General features: G+C 37.0%; 2 protein-coding genes across 5 annotated transcripts in view; both read left to right on the plus strand.

The window, feature by feature from the left end:
- Positions 1–2,692: 2,692 nt before the first annotated feature.
- Positions 2,693–4,136, plus strand: LOC120587718 (translation initiation factor IF-2-like). The gene is made up of 2 exons (XM_039844907.1): positions 2,693–2,897; positions 3,040–4,136. The coding sequence occupies exons 1-2, from the start codon at positions 2,693–2,695 to the stop codon at positions 4,134–4,136; spliced, it is 1,302 nt and encodes a 433-aa protein (XP_039700841.1).
- The window catches only part of NAB1 (NGFI-A binding protein 1), a 39,157-nt gene continuing 20,956 nt past the window's right edge, over positions 3,477–21,677 (plus strand). For 2 of the 4 annotated variants that reach the window (XM_039844268.1, XM_039844270.1), the window contains exons 1-4: positions 3,611–3,748; positions 4,202–4,356; positions 13,273–14,110; positions 20,998–21,131. In XM_039844268.1, coding sequence (XP_039700202.1) covers positions 4,265–4,356; positions 13,273–14,110; positions 20,998–21,131 — 1,064 coding nt within the window. In that variant the 5' untranslated portion in view covers positions 3,611–3,748; positions 4,202–4,264. Of the gene's footprint in view, positions 3,749–4,201; positions 4,357–13,272; positions 14,111–20,997; positions 21,132–21,677 lie in introns of all 4 variants that reach the window. The other 2 variants (XM_039844269.1, XM_039844271.1) reach the window with 2 other exon arrangements.

The raw sequence follows: 21,677 nt of genomic DNA on the forward strand, positions 1-21,677 counted from the left end.
ACGTCTATGATTCTGTGTTTTCACCTGCATTTTATAAGCACTTGTAGTACATCCTGGGAATCTAACTATCTCATTCTCATTTATTTTTTCAACAGGGATTACATTACAAGTTCAAAATAACCAACTTATAAATAAATAAACTATTGGAAACTAAGTAGTTGTATGTTGAATTTCTGCGAAGTTTTTGAATTATACTTTGAATACACAAAGGAGGTTTAACTAGGTTAACTTCATAATCTCTTACATCTTAAAATTCTATAGTATCTTTTAACAAAATGCACTGTATAAAGATTTTATTTCTTAGAAGAGCAAGTATTTTAAGTGTCATGGCTTTTTAAATAATCAGTTATATATATTTTCCTTAGCTTACCTTTAAAAAACTTGTTTGTAATTCCTATATATTTTAAAATATTCAAATCTTCATACATTTAAAAACAAACTTAATCTACAACACACATTCAAAGCTTTAAATTTCATATTGAAAAATAAGTGAAATTTTAATTATATTTCTGGAAATATGAATATTGCACATGACTCAGTTAATTGTAGGGCCACCACCACATAGAGTGGAAAATTTGTTAAGTATAGAATTGTTCTGAGGCAATAATAGAAGAGAAGAGTATTGTATCTTAAGTCTTGTAGGTCATAAACCATAATGTTATTCTTTCTCTCTTCTAAGAACACTTTAAATCTATTATGAGTTCTTTTGTTTTGAATCACTGGAGCGTTTTAAAGTAAGAAATCTTTCTGAAAGTAATAAATTAATGCTCTTTCAGTGAAATTTTCACTCAGATGTCAGAACCACTACCGACTTTCTATATTACTTTTTGTCCTAAAAATTTTTTTAGTTCCATAATACGGAAATTTTTTTGTCCAAAGAATTCCTTATTTTTGCAAATGCACTAATAATTGACATATTTTTAATAATTTAAAAATCCTAGTAAACATATTTATTGAATTCAAGAGAGCTATAAGATATAATTACAGGATAGAATGGAATATGAAATAATCAGACACAATAATTGTTCTTACAAAATAGAATGCTTTCCCTTTGCAAACCACCAGGGCCCTGGGAGTGGGAGAAGACTGTGTGTGTTGGAAAGAGGAGAGGTAGTGTTTAGGGATGGGTAGGTGATGAAAGTGGTAAGGAGATAAATAAGAATCAATGCTTATCTGAGTTGTCTCAGAAACAGATGAATGTCTCAGTTATCTTTTTGAGCAGCCATATTGACTAAGGTGTTGTCATATAGACATACTGAATTGGATGCCTAACAGCTTAAAATTTTATCTTTCATTCATTTTCCTTCCTCCCACCGCCTCCCCCAGCACCAAAGGGTGTTTGAGGCATGCAAAATAGACCAAAAATGCCATTCTTAGTGTGGGAAAAATATACTATCTTAATGTGCCTACAAAAAAAATAAGGAAAGATTTCAGTGTTTAACTATATAGAAATAACCAGTTACAAGGCAGAAGAAAAAGTATCTGCCCGGATACATTTCCTTTTCAGCCTCTTGTTTAGTACTGGACAGACATATACAAGCCCAGGAAGAAGATTTAATGTCATTCTTCCAACTCTGGAAACAATGCTACTGGAAGGCTCAATTAGTCCAGGTAACTGACTACACATCTTTACAGAAGAAAGTTATTGTTCTCTAGCTGATCAGAACATCAAGATCCCAGAAAGAAATTGGAAGAGAATTTTGCGGATTTCATTGCCTGAGAATTTGTTAACCTATATCTTTCCAAGAAATCGTCTTTATTTCATAACGACCTAAGTTAACTTTCTCTTTGGCAGTACAGGGTCTAAAGCTGCAAAACTGTGGCATCTAGGCTAGGACAAACTTCCAGCAGTGATTTCTTCAGCTGAAGAATTCGAGGAAGTAAGCATGCTTATTCATTTGAAGTATCAATACAACTACTGCAGACAAAACCTTTCGCTAACACTGGAGAAAGGTTTAATTATATAGATATAAATATGTCATTGTGGCATTACTCCTACACTGTTTTTGCAAAAAGAAAAGAAAAAGGTTCAGTACTTTAATGTCTTTTTCTTTCAATGTTATCATCCCATCCATTGCTCCAACATAAAGATGTGGTATGAAGAATTTCTCATCTCAAAGAGTGCCTTTTGTATCCCCGTCGTGAAAATAGGCACACTACAGGAGGCCAGCCAAGATGTAGGGATGGCCTCCTATAAAACTGGATTTTATACGTATGTTAAAACGGGATTCTACCTGTATTTGAACTAGTTTTATATTTATTAAATGCTCTCTACCCCTCAAGAACACAATGCTAATATTCGGGGAACTCTTTTATTTTCCCATTTTTTGTGCAAAGAAAATAAATGCATTCAAAAATAAATTTCCAAATTTTTGTCAACTGTTTAAGTACATTTTTGAGGTGTTTTAATACTTCTTTGTTTAGAAAAGTGTATGCAAATCGAACTCAAAAATTCTATAGCGTGCCTTGGGAACACCGCAGGATCGTTCAGCGCCGTCGGGTTTCGACACCATGGTAATAGAAAACATTAACCAGTAAAATAACAGGCAGGTTTTCAGGAGGGTTGAGAAGGTTAAAATTAAGTTACTCAGCAAGCAAGACAGTTGTCAAAGCTGCACTTCGGGCTTGTCGGTTCCCATTCCACCCTTCCTCCCCCCCTCCAAAGCTAGGGCGGTGGTGGAGAGGGGGCAAGATGGGCGAGGCAGAGATTCTCTTTGAACAAGCAGTTTTTCATCCAGCGCCGCGCACCTGCCGCCCCCCGCCCCCCTCCGTGCGGTGGCGGCCAACTTCCCGCGGGACGCCTCGGCCGGCTGGGCAAAGGACACACCTGGCTCGCCAGCCTCCAGCCTGCGGGGGCGACTATGGGGGAGAACCCAGCGCCCAGATTAGGGGGCCGAGCACGCTATTTTCTTAAAGTCTGTCACCCGGGGGGGATGTTGGATTCGCCGGGGTGTGCTCTTTGAAATACTATATTGGTAACCTCGCACATTAAAAATTTTTTTTTTTCTTAATTGCAAATCTTCCCGGTTCACTCGGCAGCTGGAGAACAGGCCCGAGGCGGCGTCCCTTCCCTCCCGCCACCCCCGCCTTCCTCCTTCCCACCCCCACCCCTCGCCAGGAGCCGCACTCGCAGGAGCCGCCCCCTCCCGGGCGCCCACTTGGTTCCTCCCAGCTGCCGTGTGAATGGGCCGGCCCCCGGATTCCGCAAGGGGGGCGGTGGGAAGAGGCCGGGCCCGGGCCCGGCGGCCACCGCCCCCGCCCCCGCCCCGCGGCGGCCCACGCCGGGATCTGCGTCACTCGGCCGCGCGTGGGCGGGAGCCGGAGCGGCGCATGTAGCAAGAGCGGAATCTCCCAATGTGACAGCGCGCGGGGGGTGGAGGCGGCGGAGGCGGGCGGGGGAGGGGGAGGGTGCAACGTGCACGGGGAGGGACGAGGGGGGAGGTAGAGGGAGGACGCGGCGGGGGAGGTGCCGCCGCCGCCGCCCGCGCGCCGCAGCCCGGAGGAGCCGCCGCCACCGCGGCCGAGCGAGCGCCGTCGGGGCTGGCGGGCGGGAAGCAGCAGCGGGTCGGAGCTGCGGGGGGAGCAGGGAGAGCGCGCCCACCACCTTCCCTTCCCCCCTCGATGGGAGCGGGGGCGTCCCGGCCGCCGCAGCCGCCAGAGGAGGGAGAGCCGGGGGCCGTCGCTTCAGAGTTGGGGCTGAGCAGTCCTTGGAGGAGAGCGCGCCAAGACCGCTGCAGCCGCTGGCCGAGTACGTACCAACTCGCTGTCCACCAAGTGCAGGACGCGTTCACGCTCTCGCGGCCGCGGACGAACTTGGGGCGGCGGAGTTGCCGCGGGGTCACTTGCGGGGGGCGGGCGTCCAGGGAAGCGGGCCCCGCGCTGCCGCCGCCGGAAGGAGAGGGCGGCATCGAGCTCCTGTGGGCGATTCCCGGAGAAATTCGGTGCAGCGAGAAAAGGGCGAGCAAGGCATTGAGCCTGACTTGTGCGGTTCTTCTCCGAGAAAGCCGGGGTCCGAGTTCCTTCTCCCCGGGCTGGGGTCGTCGCGTGGAGCGATGGTTGGGTTGCGTGGTGGTGTGCGTGGTAGGTGCGCGCGCCTACTTTCGCCTGAGGCAGAATCTTTCTTTTGGTTTGTTTAGTTCATAAAAGTGTTGCACTTTACATTCTTAATTTTCATCCTGAGTATTCTCTCCCTGGAATGTAGTTTTCTTTTTAAAAGCGGAAGGAGAGTTTTGCTTGGAAGTGGCTTAACAAACTTGGCACCGAGATGCAGGGAAGCGACAGACTCATTTTGTGCTCGTTAAGGCCGAGCGTGGCATTTGCAAACACACGTGGGATATACAAGCCTTGGATGCAGAGGTGTGTGACCTTATTCATGGAGAAACATTTGCAAGTGCTATCAAATGTTTATGGTCTGCAACCTCAGTCACTTCCACTAAGCCTGAGTGATGTAAAGGTCTTGGGGAAAAGGATAATTAATTGAGTAGGGATATGCATTTATAGCTTCCGCAGACCAAGTTTTGCAGCAGGTGATCTGGAGGAATCTTTGACTTGCATAGATTTATCTCCATGAGATTTGGGAAGCATAGAAAATTTTCAGGTAGCTGTCAATTTAAAATTTCATCCGAAAGAATTAACCTGTCACTACCAGTTGGTTTGCCAGTGACGTGTCTGCAAACTTAAGGAGTGCAAAGATCAGAAGCTGAGAGGGAAATTCTCAGATCTTATTTAAAAATATTTTGGCAGTCTTAATAGGTAATATTAGATTGCATAGGAACAAGAACGGAATTTAAAATAGATTAGTCATGTAGGAAATGCTAGGCTGTTTTGTTAGAAAAGTATGCACGCAGTGAATTACCTTCTTGGATTTTACTTTTTTGAAAATTTCTTGCAAAACATACCAAATTATGACATGTCATAATTTATGTGTGGGTTTTAAGAAGTATTGGAAGAGAGGATGCATAGGATTTATTATCTATTTTGGGTGGAGGCTGATGTCTTCCTGAAGACTTATGAGAGCTGCTTCTAATCTAAGTACCAGTAAAAGTGATTCTTAGATTCAAGGGTATCCTTTTTTCCTCCATTTTCCAGTATTTAAGATATTTAAGTCCTTTTATTAAGTTTTAAAAATTATATTGTCCTTACAGGTATGAACATGCATATAAGGGTTCTCTTGAGAATTTGTAGATGTCTGGCAAGGTCAGCCTTCTTTATTCCTGATTGGGTATTAGATATTAGAAAATTAGGTCTTGAAAGAAAATCATTTCAAGGAAGCATTGGAAGGTTTGTTGTTTTAATTTTATTATCTTTAGCATCTAGCACAAAAGTTAATATGCCATCTCGGTATTAGAAAGTTGTTTTCCTTTGCCCTGGTGGTTTCCTTCTGTATGTGAATGTATCAATAATATTGAGAATAATAAAAACATTGAGGCATTGTAGATTTTTATTTTGTTTCATTCTGCCTGCTGATTAAAATGACAATTTTTAGGAGTACTATAGCTGATGTAAGGAAATTTAGTGAGCTTACATATTTGATAAATTTGCTATATTTAATGCATATTTTTATTTCAGAATTATTAATTGAATACTCTCAGCTAAATTAATTTAAAATAGTCCTTTTTATGATTAGTAAAGAATATCATTACCCTATAGGAAAGTTAATAGATTTTCATTTTCCTTGTTTAGAGAATCATTTAAAGCATTAGATATTTTCTTTTAATTCTACGTTAAGATTGTATTGGTGTATTATCAAGAATTTGGGGGGAGTTTGCACTGTGGATGCTTTGAAGGAAGAAATTGTATATATTACAAAGTGGTGAAGACTTTTGAAGAATTTATTGCATTAACTTTAAATATTTAAAGCAAAAGATGTTTTGATGGAAACAAGTATGTCAGGATTTTGTCTGTTGACTTAGACTCTGTCTTAAGACGTGGGCCTCATCAATATCATTAAGTCTAGTTGTGTTCGTGTTATTCATGTGCATTATTGGAAAAGAAAGCTCGGTAAAATTTACCTTTAAACGTGAAGCTGTATTCTGGATACCACAGAACCATGATATATTTTGTTATTTGTGGAAATGACCATTTTATATTATGTTCTGAACGGTTTAAGATCTTGCTAATGTATAATCAACTTGTGTATGCATATTTTGTGTGGAGTTTACTAAGTATATTAAGGAATAAATAATACCCACTCATGGATAAGGTTGGTAGCCCCATTGCTTTGGATTTAGTTTTACCTGCTTTTTAAATTCTTTTTAGTAGACTGAGAACAGTACAGTATATTAAATATAAATTTCCTTTCTGATCTGATATGTTCAGTAACTAGTAGAATATGTTCTCTTAAACTTAATGGAACAAGTGGTATATTAGAGAAGTTGATGTTGGGAATAAATAGTAATCTTCATCTCAGAATTCTCATGGCTAAAACATATCATCAAGCTTTCAAATTATTGTCAGTTCTCAGTGAATTATATTTAGGGGACTGTGCATTAATTAACAGTATGTTAATTTAATAACTTTTAAGGAGAAATTTCTGTAAAAGAAAATTTATACTGCATACATAGTACATGATCAGAGGGCAATTAATGTTTGTTGAATAAATTGCTGATTGAAGAATATCCAGCCATATTACATGAAATACTAGTATTTATCTGCTGATATTATAGTTAATGTACAGTTATCGTTTAATTGCAAAATAAATCTTTTAATGTTTTCTAATTTTGATAAATTTAAACTTAGACTGTAAGAAATTTACAGTTTATTCAGAATTCAATAAAGAATCAACAGATAATATTTTAAGTTTTCCAAATTACGATTAATTCATTAGAAACTAATGTTTAATTCATAGCTATGACAGTAATAAGATCCAAAAATATCTTTAAAAAGTATAACACAGGATGCTTACTAATAAATGTTCCTGGGTAAATCATTTGCTACTTGAAACATACACAGGAATTTAATGCCTAGGCCAACCCCACAATCTAAAGTAACCCATGATGTAACTGAATTACATTTAATTATTTAGTTTGAGTTCTAGGATTAGGACAAAAGTGAGAAGAATTTATTTCCTCGGCTTACGGTTCATCCTTCCCTAAGCCAAATTCTGTCTTTTCATAAACTTTTTCAGTTTCAACCTATACACATTACACCCTTCTTCTCAGCCTTCAAGCCGTACGGTTCCAAACTTGGTGGTACTTCATAAGTTTTTAAATGTAGTCTCTCTGCCCTCAGATTTCCTATTTCCTTCTTTGCCATTTCCCATCCCTATCTTTTGTTCCGTTAGTATTCACCAGATCTCATCTAGATATGAAGAGGAAAACAATCTGGTGGAACCAATTCACCTTTATCTGAAAATGACTCATGAACTAACTCTTCCCAAGTTTTTTTCACATTTCTTATGTCTGTAAGAGGTGGTTGTTAACATAGAAAATTTTAAATTAAAAATTTCTGGCCATATTAGTAGTAAGGAATTTAAGTCCTCTGCATAAATAAGTCAGATCTTACTGGGATTTTGCCCTTGTTTTCTCCCTGCTCCTGGGAGAGTCTCTCTTCTTTGGAATGCCACAGACTCCATAAAAGTGTATATACTCACATTGTGTGCGTATGTGAGAGAGAGACAGAGAGAGAAGGAGGGAGGGAGGGGGAGAGAGAGGTCTAGATATGTATTTCCTGTGTCATGAAGAGGAGAATTTAAGAGTGGTGATTATGAATCCCTTTGAATATAACAGTCCTTTAGAAGATTGATATTTGTTATTTAGGGAAAACTTATACTGCATTTTAATTTATAGGAACCAAGAGGAAAAAGACCTCGGATTTCTCATGACCAAAATTGACTTGGAGCTGGACTAACATAACACTAATCATTTGTAATTTCATATTTGGGAGAACATCCTTTAATCTCTTGGAAAAGTATCCATGTTATGAGATTCCATCATATAGCCTTATAAGGAAGAAGAAGTAATGAGGATGAGAGAATGAAAAGGATTGTAGATAAAAAAGTAGGATGTGCTGTTATTAGATTGGTAATTGACTGGGACACAATTTATAGAGATGGCATACTTTTTGGAATATGAAAGGAGCCTGCTGACTAGATTCTGACTCAAACGTTTGGTTTCATATAATGCAGCCTTTATAGAAATGTTACACTACACTGAATACTGTGCTAGGAATAGAGGGGTTAAAAGGTGAATGAGACCTAATTCCTACCCTCAGAAAGCTTATAACCTAACGGTAAGCTGTCCTGCAGGGCCAGGTAAGGCTGCTTCTCTCTCTTTTGTGACTCCTCATGTATAACACTTAGCATGGCATTTATCACATGTATTTAAGTGTCTGTGTTTCATTGTCTCTTCCCTCTTAACTGATTCTCCATGAAGGACCATTTTCCCCATCTTATCCCTACGACTGGCTCAGTAACTGGCATATTTGAATAAGAAAATAAAATGAGAGAGAACATATTGTGGAGTTCAGAGAAGAGAAGGGACACCCACAACTGTGGAGGTGTATGGGAAGGAGGATATCTGGCACGCGGTCAGGGAAGCAGTAGGCACATTTGAGGAATGCCCAGTATATCTTTTTGGTAGGAGCATAGGGGCATGTTAGGGACCAGAGAGAAGGCTGGAAAGGTATATGTTGGTCTGGTATGAACATATAAGTAGTTTGGATTTCTTTCTCTATGCAGTGGGGAACTTTACACAGGTGAATAAAGAGCCACACCTGTACTTTAGGAAATTAAAGTTGGCATTGCAGTGAGAGATGTATTGAAGGTGAGGAAGTTGTTTTCAAAGTTGGGACAAGAAGTGATAAAAACTAGGATTAGGTGCTTTTGAGGCAGAGAAAGAAAAAGGGTTGTGATGTCGCATAAGGACATGTAGATGGGAGGAAGTGGAAAATACAGGATGAAATCTCTGCTTTTATTAATTCAGGAGACCAGAAGAGTACTGGTGCAACGAAAAGGAATAAGAGTAGGGAAGAATGGATTTGGGAATATGGAAGAAGGAAGGAAAATGAGATAAACATGCTTGCTTTTGGAGTTATCAATTTTGAGATTTTATTAATCCCTGGGTGGTTACTACACCTGGGTGGTAGTCGAAATGCTGAAATATCAGAAAAAGTGATTTGGGCTAATGGTGTGCAAGCTTTTCCGGTATGAAGACCACTCTTTAAATTAAAAAAATTGCAATTATTCATTGATTACTTTTAGTGTTTGTAGATTGCAAATATATGTAATGGCAACTATTACTATGAATTTGATTACACTTTTGAATGAGTTTATGTTTTGTTAAATCACAAAGTGTTTACTTTCATTTGCAAAGCAGATGCGTGTGAGAGTCAACTTTTTTACTCCATAGCCAGTGTTTGATGTGTATTTGGATTTGAGAACTCTTTGCAGTAACTCATGATCCCTGGCCCATGAACCAGGGGTCCAAGCTACAGATACCAATGTGGAGGTTAGTCTGCTAGAGGTGATAATTGAAGCCTGGGAGTGGATGAGATCATTGATGGAGACTAAAGAAAGACAGTAGAAAAGAGATCTAATATAAAACTTTGGAGAATTCTTGCCCTTAGCATATAGTAAAGGGTGGTAGGGAAGACCACATAGTATGGAATTACCGAAGTCTAGGTGAAGAGCATTTCAAAGAGTGATGTCAAGCTGCAAAGAGGTTAAAGAGAGGGACCAGTGATAAGTCAGTAGTCATTTGAGAGTTTGATAGTATTGTGGGGCCATAGGTTGGCTGAAGCTTCTTGGAACAGTTTGAGGCAGGGTTGAAGGAATAGTTCTCTTCCCTAGTGACTTTCCATTAAAGGCCTCTGTCCTACTCTGAATCCCTACATCCCAGCTTGGAGGATGTCAGGAAAGTTTTATTTCCTGTAGCCATATTAAGTGCTTCCTTGGGGTTCAGGGACCATGCAGGAGTTGACAAAGTTTTCTGGATCAAACGAGCTCCTTATTTATTTCACTCAGCATAGTTTGAATCTGGCAGTTATAATACCCCATAAGGAGCCAAAGTGAGGTTTTTTTTTTAAGGTTCTGGAACAAATCATTACCATTTAAAATAGAGCGATGAATAACAAACAAGAGCAAATGGCCTTAAACGAATCCATTGCTTTTTAATTCTTGCTCTTGAACTGACCAGGCTAAGGAACATTTAAGCTGATGCTGGTGGAGCTTTACTGTACACAGGCAGCAAGCCTTTGGTTTAGCTTTTGAATGTACAGCAAAAATGAATAACTGGTTTCTTTGAACTGTGGAATTCATAAAAAGGTCTGACTCAGCATGGGTTGTTCTAGCATATCTTGAAAAGGCTAGATACCAGTAGTTTTCAGCTGAGTAGATAAACTATACTACTAGCTACCTGTATATAGTGTTGTTAGTATCCTTTTATATTTCCTTCAGATTGGATAGATGTAGATGGAAGCTCTTTCTCTTGATTTATTTGACCTTCATTTGAAGCATGAATATATATAGAATTTGTAAAAACAGAAAATCTCATAAAAATTTTCTTTTAAATTAAATCAAGTTCGTATGTGAAGTAGTGGGTGTTTAAATGATCATAACACACTTTTGTAGGAAATTGGAACATTCTTCTAAAGCAACAGCTTAGGGAGAAAACTTTCCCAGTAGGAGGTGTGGGCCTTTGGAAGGCCTCCTGGGACTCTAATAGTTCACCTATTTATCTTTCATCTGGTATCTTGACTTTGGAAATGTACACTTGGTCCTATCAGTCCTTACAGAGATATAATCACAACTACTTTTTTCTTACCAGTACATAAGGGCTTTCTCTTAGGAGCTAGGGGGGGTTTCTTTCTTTCTGGGTAAAGATGAGATAGGATAAAAGTTGAAAATTAATGTTTTCTAAAATCATTGCCTTATCTGAGAAGAAGAAAGCCTAAGTTTGGGTCTTTAGTTTAAGTTTTCTTTTATATTTGTTTAACATATATTTTTTTCTTATTGCTCATAAAAAGATTAAAAAACTATTCTAAATTTCCTCATGTAATCTTTCATAATTTGGGAGAGTACATATGATGAGATAATTGATGATACCATAAACCTTGCAGAGTTACAGTTCTTTTATGAAAAATTTTGTGTGTGCATGTGCACATGTGCATGTGTGTGTGTGTGGACGTGTGTGTGTGTATTTTTATAAGCTCTTGAGTCAAAAAGCCTGTGGAACTGTTGCATTAGATACATGATGAGAAAGTACATTTCCTTCTAACTCAGATATACTTTATAAAAGCTTTTCTATTATGGTATAATGTGGTTCAATACAGACTTTAACTTCTTTGTAACTCCTGAGAGCGGTGTTTTTGTGGGTTAATGTCTAGCTAGATGATAGACTCTCTCCTGGAGTTTCTCCCCTAGAGTGGGAGGACTAGCAAATCATCCATCCCGTGGGTGATTTAGAAGATGCAAAAATGTTTTTGTCCAGAGGATTGACGTGGCATGAACGTGAAGGAAGACTTAAAGGACGTGGTTGATCACAGAACATAAAGGAGTTTGTGTTACCCAGAGAGTATACTATACTAAATAGGGATCTTTTAGGGTAATTTGCCAAATTTGACAAATCATGGGAGTCTCCTGGGATGCAACTCAGGGACCTGGAAAATTATATTTTTCAGAAGCACACCAGGTGACTTCCTGAGTGTTTGTAGAAGCTACTGGGCCCCAATTCAGTCTTCTTTTTTTTTTTTTTAAATCTCTTGGAAAATCATCAGTTCACCTGGCAATGACTTTGTAAAATAAAAAGCCATAAAATTTGAGGGAGTCACTAGTTGATCAGAGTAGCTTGTGGATGACACAGGTTCCAAGAGGCAGGGCATCCCAGGAGTCAGTCCTTAGGGTAATAGGGAGATGTGTTCTCCTTGGATGGGATGACAGACTAGAATTTTGTGTAGCATTCTGTTTGCTGGCAAAAGTCCCAGATTTGGTGTCCTCCTGGCCTTTGGGGATGTTCCTGATATTCCTTTGCTTGCCTTATCTCCTAGTTAATGATTGCTCCATAGATTGCTCCATACTATTTTGACTTGAGAGTGCAACTTCCATTTTCCTCTGATGTATGTATTCTTTTGGCCTTCTGTAATTTTCTCCATAGAAGGCTGCAAGGTCCTTTTAATCCTAAACATGCATTGATTACAAGGTTGTTTCTCTTAAATGGAAGTTCTTGGCCAACTCCCCTTTGTATGTGGGAGGTCTCCAGGCAACTGTGAATAACTTTTAAAGGCTGCTAAGAGGTCAAGAAGCACTTTGTTGGATCTTGTTCTGTCTCTTTAAAGGCAGGCTTCTTTGTCTTGCTTGGGCTCTGAAAGTTATGTTTCTTTCATGGCTCTGTCTTAGCCTTGCTGCTGCTGCTGCTTTGGAAGGCTCTCTTACCCTCCCTGCTTTTATCCTGTACACACTTAGGCTTCAGTCCTGTGCCATGTTTAAGTGCCACGTGTTTGAAAGAGAATCCCATCATCCTGATTTTTCTGTATCCCCAGTGCCTGTTGCAGTTCTAGACTCTCACATATTTAATCCTATAATCATCTATTACTTGTCTCTTCCTGGAACTACAGAAAGTGTGTCAAAAATGGTAACTGTTTCCTCTCTTTCATCACTGACACCTAAATGATCACCAGGTCTTTTTATTTGTTTGAGACTTTTCTTTCTCTTTTTCTTGGTTCCTAATATAACAACTTCTATCTTGTCACCTCCATACTGAAAGCTCTCTTCCTCTGCCTGCCGGACCAGTCTTACTCATTTCTCTTTGTAAAATGGGAATAACTATACCTATCTTGCAGGGTTTTGATGAGGATTAGACATCACATAATTTAAAGTGTTTATCATGATGTCTGGTGCAAAATAAGTATTCAACAAATGGTAGCACAGTATACTTCCTACCTTATTCTGAATTTGATTATTCCTCACATCACCTCTTTGTCCACACCATGGAAGCAGCAAAGTGAATAGTCAAAATTAATATAGATCCCTGTGAGCCTTAGTTTGAGTTCCTAGACTTTTGCTTAACTAGTTGTGAGGTCTCAGGCAAATTACTTACTATCTTTGAGCCTTTATATTTTTCTTTAAAATGGAAAAAATTATACTGACCATTAGGATTGTTAGGAGAACGAAATGAGATAACTTACATATAGAGAGAATACTTCCTTAACAGTCAGTTGCTATGCAAATATTTCTTCTTTTTGTTCTTCCCATACTGCATTTTTAAATCCCGATGTGTCTAACAAATATTAGGTTTAAGAAGTTTGGGACAAATGTAATGAATATTTCCTCTTTTGCAGGTTAAGCCCATCCACAGTAATGGCTGCAGCCCTACCCAGGACCCTGGGGGAGTTGCAGCTGTATAGAATATTACAAAAAGCCAATCTGCTTTCATATTTTGATGCCTTTATCCAGCAAGGTGGTGATGATGTCCAGCAGCTCTGTGAAGCTGGAGAAGAGGAATTCTTGGAAATCATGGCCCTCGTGGGCATGGCTAGCAAGCCCCTTCATGTTAGAAGGCTACAGAAGGCTTTGAGAGACTGGGTTACAAACCCTGGCCTTTTCAATCAGCCGCTGACTTCCCTGCCTGTGAGTAGCATACCCATCTATAAATTACCAGAGGGATCACCAACGTGGCTGGGAATATCCTGCAATAGTTATGAAAGGAATAGCAATGCCCGGGAACCTCATGTAAAAGTCCCCAAATGTGCTGCCATCACCTGTGTGCAGAGCTTGGGACAGGGGAAATCAGATGTGGTGGGGAGCTTAGCACTGCAGGGTATTGGTGAGTCCAGACTCTGGCAAGGCCACCATGCCACTGAGAGTGAGCACAGCCTCTCCCCAGCAGACCTTGGCTCCCCAGCTTCCCCGAAGGAAAGCAGTGAGGCGCTGGATGCTGCAGCCGCGCTCTCTGTAGCCGAGTGTGTAGAGCGAATGGCCCCCACACTGCCGAAAAGTGACTTGAACGAAGTGAAAGAGCTGCTAAAAACCAACAAGAAATTGGCCAAAATGATTGGTCACATCTTTGAGATGAGCGATGATGATCCACACAAAGAGGAGGAAATTCGAAAGTATAGTGCAATATATGGCAGGTTTGACTCAAAGAGAAAGGATGGGAAACATCTCACGCTTCATGAGGTAAAAAGCCCTCGTTTTTCTCTGTATGTATGTGGCATATTGTGTTCCAAAGCGATAACTTTGGTAATAGTTTGTAACAGAGGAGATACACTCCTTCAAAGCAGTATTAAAAACATTTAGGGCAAAATGTAACTCTTTTATGAAAGTAGATCATATTTATTGTGTTAGGGTATTTTTATGTTGAACTCAGACATTATGAGCTTTAGAAGTATAGTGTAAGATGACTTAGAAAAATTTTAGTTTAAACAGTGAAAGCATTAAGTTTTTGCATTACGAGGCAGTTTGTTTTTTAATTAAGAAATAAAGTAGGCATATTCTTTTGCAATTGTTATGTATTATTGTTGCCATACAATAACTGACTCAGGAGAACTTATGAGCAGAGCTAGAAAATACACTTAGTGTTATAATTCAGTTATACTTTGACAATTTTACTACCTACTAACCAATAGAAGAATCTGTTAAAAGGTTATTATGTTTGTCAGTAATAGAAAACAAAGGGCAAAACATGTTGGCAATTTTAGTTTCATACTTTGATCCAGTTTCATACAGTTTTTAAAATGTACTGGATAAAACACAGCTAAGTCAAAATACTTGTATTTTTTATCAAAGCAAAAGCATGTTAAAGAGATTTTAATGAACCCTGTTAACCTCACTGTTTTTGTTTTTAATTCTAACCTACTTTAAAAAAATCCAAAATGAATTATTTCACACTTGGCTTTTATAAGCGGCTCTTTGCTCCTTTGGGTAAATAGGTACAGATGGTATTTAAGTAACGAAACCATTGTGGTTTTCCCAAAATAAGGGAACACTCAAAGTGAATGCTAGTAGGCCGAGATGTGGGAGTGGGGACTTTGGAAAATGTAGCTTGTGTATTTGAAACTTAATTTAGACCACTTGTTATTTGTAACTCAAGTATGTGAACCTGGTCCAATAATGTAGTTCAGGATAGAAGTTTATAAATCAGGATGTTTTCAAACTAGTAACCATTCAAAAACTTGGTGGAAGTTATGAAATCCTGTAGGAATTAAAAGAAGTAAAATACTATTGAGTGTACCTTTTAGGTATTAAGATAATTTCACATTTTTTCCTTTGACTATTTAAAATGAGAAGAAGATTTTTCAGGTTTTTTAAATTTCTGAGATTAAAGATTGTTACAAGTTTGTCCTCAATTTTTAAATAAGGAAATATATGACATTAATTCACTGGTAATATTTCTGAGAGTTTTTTTTTCCTATAAACCTTGCAGACACTGTTCTTTTAATCTTTCAAGAGAGAGATGTATGTAGGTCACTAGTGGATGAAAATAAAGAAGTTATCTACACCTGAAAAAAATTTTTCAACTCTCACAAGTACATAAAATTCTCTTTCCTGTCTGAATTTTTATATTTGTTTCCAATTGTGGTTTACATTGTACAGTAAAGAATTATGGAATGAATCATTGGTATAAGTACTTTTTTATGAGATAAATAGTGATGGTCTTAAGACCTGGCTACGTATGGCTTGGTTTATCGGAGTCAGACCACGAAGGTAGTGTGAGTAGCTGAGGCCTAGAACCAAACTACAAACTAGTTGTTGATATGGGGTGAGTGCTGAGGAACAAACCCAGAAGCAGTATGAGAAAGAAGTCCAGGCAAGCAGAATGTTCCATCTATCCAAAGGTGTGTTAGAGTATGTGGTAAACTAAGCAAGCAGTCTGTGTCAGATCAATGAGTGGATGAGGAGAGATAAAGTAAAAGTTGAGAATAGCAAGGCAATAGAGAATGTAGGCATTTTTAATACTCAGAAGTAGAAGCAGATAGATAATTTGGCATCATAGAATATTTGTCAGCAGATATTAATGTCCAGCAAAGAGCTGTGGAACTCAAAGATAGGAAAGAGAAGTGGGGATGTAGAGTTAATGGGTAAGTTGTAGATCTGTGGAACTTCTACAGGAATCAGAGTGCTAATAAGCACATTATCAAGATAAGAATGATGGTGCCAAGTTTAGGTCAGTTTCCGTTGTAGTGTTGAGACATCGAGGCTGAGTGTTTCAGAGTTCAACAGTCTTTTGAGAGAGGAAGAATGCTGACTCCGGGAACCCCACAGACCTGAACACATTTATTAGTAAGTTATGTTGCTTTATTCTGAACTCTCAGCTTAGAATGGATAGATTTCAGCATCTTATACTTGAAAACAAATGTTGGCTGTTTCCTTTTGATCATTTTAAAAAATGGATTATTGGACTATTAGGGTAATCTGTTTCTTCTTGGGTCACTTTCGGTAAGTCACATTTTTCTAAGAATATGTCCATTTCATCTAAGTTTTCAAACTTACTGGCATAAAGGTTTTTATAGTTTTTAAGACCTAATATTATTTGTACATTTAAATCTTTTTTCCTCTGATCAGTCTTGCCAGAGGTTTGTCAGTTTTATTAATCTTTTCAAGGGTCTGTGAATTAGAGCTCGTGGACCAAATCTGACCTGCCTCCTGATTGTGCAGATAAGCTTGTTTATGTCTGTGACTGCTTTTGAGCTTTGATGTCAGAGTTCAGTAGTTGTAACATAGACTGTTTGGCCTGTAAAACCAAAATATTTACTATCTGAATATTTTCTATTTTATAGAAAAAGGTTCACAACTCATCTTTTTGAAGAAGCAACTTTTGACAGTTATATTCTTAGTTGTGTGTATGTGTTTTCTACTTTCTTACAGTTGATTTTATTTTTTATTTTTTGTTCTTTTCTAATTTAAGTTGGGTGCTTAGTTCATTAATGTCCAGCTGTTCTTCTTTTCTATTGTAAGCAATTAAGACTATAAATTCTTACTATGTATTGAATTAGCATTATTCCTCAAGTCTTGATATGAGGTTATCTTATTATTTTTCAATTCTGATTATTTCTTTTTGTTTATAATTTATTTTCTGACCCATGAGTTATTTAAAAGTTTTTTTCCACTTTTCAAATGTGAGGATTTTTTCCTTAATTATTTTTCCTAGTGATTCCTAACTGAATTGCATTGTGGTCAAGAGAATATGGTTTGCATGTTGCCAACTCTTTAAAGTTTAAAATTTTCGTTATTGCCCATTATGTGGTGGTCAGTGTTTTTTATGTGTTTCTGCTATTGTGTTAGAGTGTTCAATATGTGTCTGCTTCAACAAGCTTATTAACTCTGTTATTCAAACTCTCTAGTCTTACTTTTTTTTCTTCGCTTGCTCTGTCACTGAGAGTTGTGTGTTAAAATCACCTACTCTGATGTGGAGTTGTCTATTTCTCTTTGTATTATGCAGTAACCTTATTAATCTTTAATAATGCATTTTGTTTTATAAACCTGTTTTCTTTGATATTATTATAGATACATGTTCTTTCTTTTTGTTAGTAATTGCTTGTTAGATCTTTCTTCCATCCTTTTACTTTCAGTCTTTGCTAATCCATGTTTTAGATAGATCTCTTATAAATACCAACAGTTGGATTTTCTAAAATCCATTCTTATATCTTTGTATTTTAACTGGAACGTTTGGTCCATTTACATTTATTATAATGACTAATATTTTTATTTTATTTTCATTATTTTATTTTGTATTTCTTCCCCTTCCCAACTCTTTATATCTGCAAGTTGACCATCTAGAGTTAGCCAGAAGTGCATCATGTAGAATTTTCTTAATGAAGGTCTACTGATGACAAACTGTCTTTCCCCACCCTACTAGAAAATATCTTTATTTTGCTCTGATTCTTTTTTCTATTTATTCTGGGTATATAATTCTGTATTGTCAGTCATTGTCCTGTAGTAATTAAAGGTGTCATTTACTTGGCTTTTGGCTTTCACTGTTGTATTTACAAGACAATGGTTATCTGATTATTGTCTGCTTTTGAAATCTGTTTGCCTCTGCTCTAATTTCTTCTCTCCTCATTTCTGAAATTTTTCCTGTTTTTTTTTTTTCTTTTTTTACTGTGTTACTCTTTAGTCATATTTTCAACTTTTATTTCTTTTGTTGAAGTCTTCGAGAGTCTGATTTTTTCTCTTTGTTATTTCCGCTGGTTGTTACTTCTGATACTTTGTTTCTTTGGATGTTTTATGATTTCTGTCTATATAACTCATTTTTTTTTGCAACTGTGAAACTGTTTTGAAGCCTAAGAAGGAAATGGATTCTCCTAGAGGTTATTTGCTTTTGCTTCTACTGGGCACCTATACTCAGTACACTATAACTCTAGGATCTCATGAAAATAAAATCTCAGCCCACTTAGTTTTAATTAGGACTGAAAATCTAAATGAGGATTGATTTGGGGTTATGAAACCTCAAGGGTATCTTCTACTCTCTCCTACTCATTAACAAGGTTCAAGATAGGGAAGGTAATTTCCCTTGCATTCCCCTGCAGGGTACAGGTGTTTTTCTAATTCAGCCTTACATTGGGCGTGTAATGCTTTAGGATTTCAGCTTTATGGAGGAGAGATCTTAGACTCCTCACTTTTGGTGGATCCTGGGTGTTTCTTTTCACCACTCTCACCATTTTTCCTCCAAACACACTTTTCTTTTCACCATTTTCCTTCCACACTCACCAGCCCCATGAGGCTGTGAAGATTGAAGTTCAAGTTCATTTGGTTTAGCAGCTGTCTTCAACTTACTCCTTTGAGATACTGTCTTCATTCAGTTTGGCCTGAGTACTTACTGTTTTGCTAGCTCATCGATGTAGTTAAGATAATGTCTGTCTTCTCTATTTTATACAAAATTTTTAGTTATTATCTCTGAGACAGGCCAGTCATGGTACCTAGCCCTCCCTTTGCTGGAAATGAAAGTTGATTGCTTTTTGAGCTTCTTTATGATAGAATTCATATTCATATTTTTATGCTAATAACGTTTAACTGAAAGTCGTAATCATTTGATTGTTAAAGATTATAATTTTAACTACTAGTACAGAAAGTTTTTAAGTCTAGTTATGATGATAGAAAGCTAACTTTAAGAAATCTTTTGCATGAAGCTCTGAATGGAATTTTGGTATTTTTAGCCACGAAAAAAGGAAGTGGAGGAAATCAACCAATTAGGGAAAATATCTTATTTTATACTTTTAACAAAATTAGAAACTTGGAATTTTTTTAAAAGCTAGCATGGTGATGCAGTGATTGAATACTGTTTTGGAGTGTTTGTACCGTTCTAAAAAATATATCATTATAGCTTTTGATTTAATTATTAGTGACTAGTAACATGAAATCTAGAAAACACTATGAGAAAATACATTTTTGATTGGGAAATTTGATGAAGTGGCTTCTTATTACAACTTGGGGGTGAGCTATAGTTATTTCTCCAGCCTCAGTTTTTCTACCAGAAGGCTTCCTGAAGGCCTGGAGAGTTGAGTCTACTTTCTTGGTCTGTTGCATCCTGAATTCAGTAACAAAGAATGTGTTATGTTCTTCTTCTTGATTTCTGGTAGGATGGTGGAAGGAATACTAGAACATTGTTTTCAGTTTATGTTGAAAAGTTATTTTCTGTGATTGTGCATAAGCTCATACTTGTGAAATGTTGTCAATTAGTATTTTAATTAACCTCATTCTGGACATTAAACTACGCTCAGTTTTTCTTACATATATTTAGCATCTAATCCATGCCAGATGCTGGTGTAAACAAGGCAAGTCTCTGCCTTAATACATGATAAAAGTAAAGAGTACAGCATATGTCAGTGAACAAAAGATTACTGATATGTATTCACATGTATATGTGTTTCTATATACAAAGATATTAGAATAATAGACATTAAAATATTAATAGTCATTCTGGATGGAAGGATTCCATGCTGCATTTATTATCTTTTTTTGCTTCTCTGTATTTTAAAAATTTTTAAATAAAAATTATTGTGAATAAAGTGGGATGCCTAAGTAGGGAGAAAGAGTAAATGCCTGATTTCTTATGAAAGGAAAACAAAAACTGATATTAACAACTTTGAAATAACAACAATTTCATTTACTTCTTGTTAGAGTCTTTTGAGGTAGTGATATTATTTCATTTTGAGAAAACTGAGGCTCTTGAATGTTTACATGTCCAAAGTCACATAGCTGGTAATGATGGAGAAAGACTCAGTTCAGGTGTGTCTGTCTTAAAAACCCATTCTCTTTTTGCCAGCGATCATGCTTTGAATGAGTACGTTTCTCGCTTTTTCAAAAGTTGGATATACTTCTTGGCAATTCCCTACATCTATGTAAATTGACAAAATTATGTGAAAAAAATTTTTTCTAACCTATTGAACAATTACAGGTTTCGAGTTTAGGATAGCATTTGCTATTTTAAATTTTAATACATGGTGTTTGGTCAACTAGCAATATTTAAATATTGGCAATATTTAACACTCTAAAGATTAAAATTAGATTTTACTTTTTTACACTTAAGAGATTCAGTAACTCTAAGACTTGATTTTTCTTTATAGCCCTAATTTATGATAAACATTTTTACTAAGTGATTTGATAAATATTTAATTAAAATTATTTATTTTTTATTTCTTCAAGAATTTCACGTCAGTTTACATTGAAAAAAATATCTGTCAGACCATGTATACTCACTTTTAGTTAGGGAAATATCACCATGTCATATGTATATGGTGATAAATATTTTTATCAAACTTTTTTTACTTTTATTTTAATTTCACTTATTTTCTGTAAACTCATACCTAAACAAAAATAAATGATATAAATAAATAAAACAGATGACTATTTTGATTAGTTTGAGTTCTGAGAGATGGTAGATGACTTATTTTTCTTTTGAAATTAGTCATTAGGACTAATTAAGAATAAAGACCATCCTGATTTTTATAAATTATGATTTCATTATCTAATGATGTGACATTTTTCTATTCTTAAGTGGAATGTTTTATATATGTAGATGAAGTTAAAATATTTATAATTTTTAAAACTTTATTTTGGATATGCAGCTCACTGTCAATGAAGCGGCTGCTCAGCTCTGTGTGAAGGATAATGCCCTGCTGACAAGAAGAGATGAACTTTTTGCTCTGGCTAGGCAGATTTCACGAGAAGTCACCTATAAATATACTTACAGAACCACCAAGTAAGTGTTTAATTGACAGTATTTTTGCATTGCTTGATAGAAATAGAACTTGAAATACTATCCATTGATAGTATATAATAAGCATTTCTGAAAAAGAAGAAGTGTGATTATAGTTCTGTAAAATTAAGCAGTGAAGTGACTTTTCAAAACATGATTCCTAAGGTGGTTTTTGCTGTTTTGTTAATTTTCTTTTGTGTGTCTTTTGAAAGATCGTCCTAGCACTAAAACATTGTTCTGGCAGTGGTTTTAGACATTCTCTCATGCAGATGCTTTGGTTTTGAGTCGATGATAGGTTTAGTTACTCAGCATTTATAGTTTTATTTGTACACCACTAACTACATGAACTTGAACTCTGAGAAAACAAATTAGTTCCTTTTGCAAGGTGTTTGCAATCTTATGAATAGATAAAAAGATTCCACTGATCAGTATTTAAAGAAAAATTGGAAGATACTTTTATTACCAATAAGTGGAATATGGAACATGTGTTTGAAATTTAAAAAATGTTGAAAAATATGGTTTTACAATTTAATATAAACAACATATTGT

Source organism: Pteropus medius, unplaced genomic scaffold (assembly GCF_902729225.1).
Source record: "Pteropus medius unplaced genomic scaffold, Ma_sr-lr_union100, whole genome shotgun sequence".
Taxonomy (NCBI): Eukaryota; Metazoa; Chordata; class Mammalia; order Chiroptera; family Pteropodidae; genus Pteropus; species Pteropus medius.

Coding starts and splice junctions, on each gene's coding strand:
- LOC120587718 (XM_039844907.1), top strand. CDS start 2,693: ATGGGCGAGGCAGAGATTCTCTTTGAACAAGCAGTTTTTCATCCAGCG. Junction 2,898..3,039: donor CGCCCAGATTAGGGGGCCGA/GCACGCTATTTT, acceptor TTCACTCGGCAG/CTGGAGAACAGGCCCGAGGC.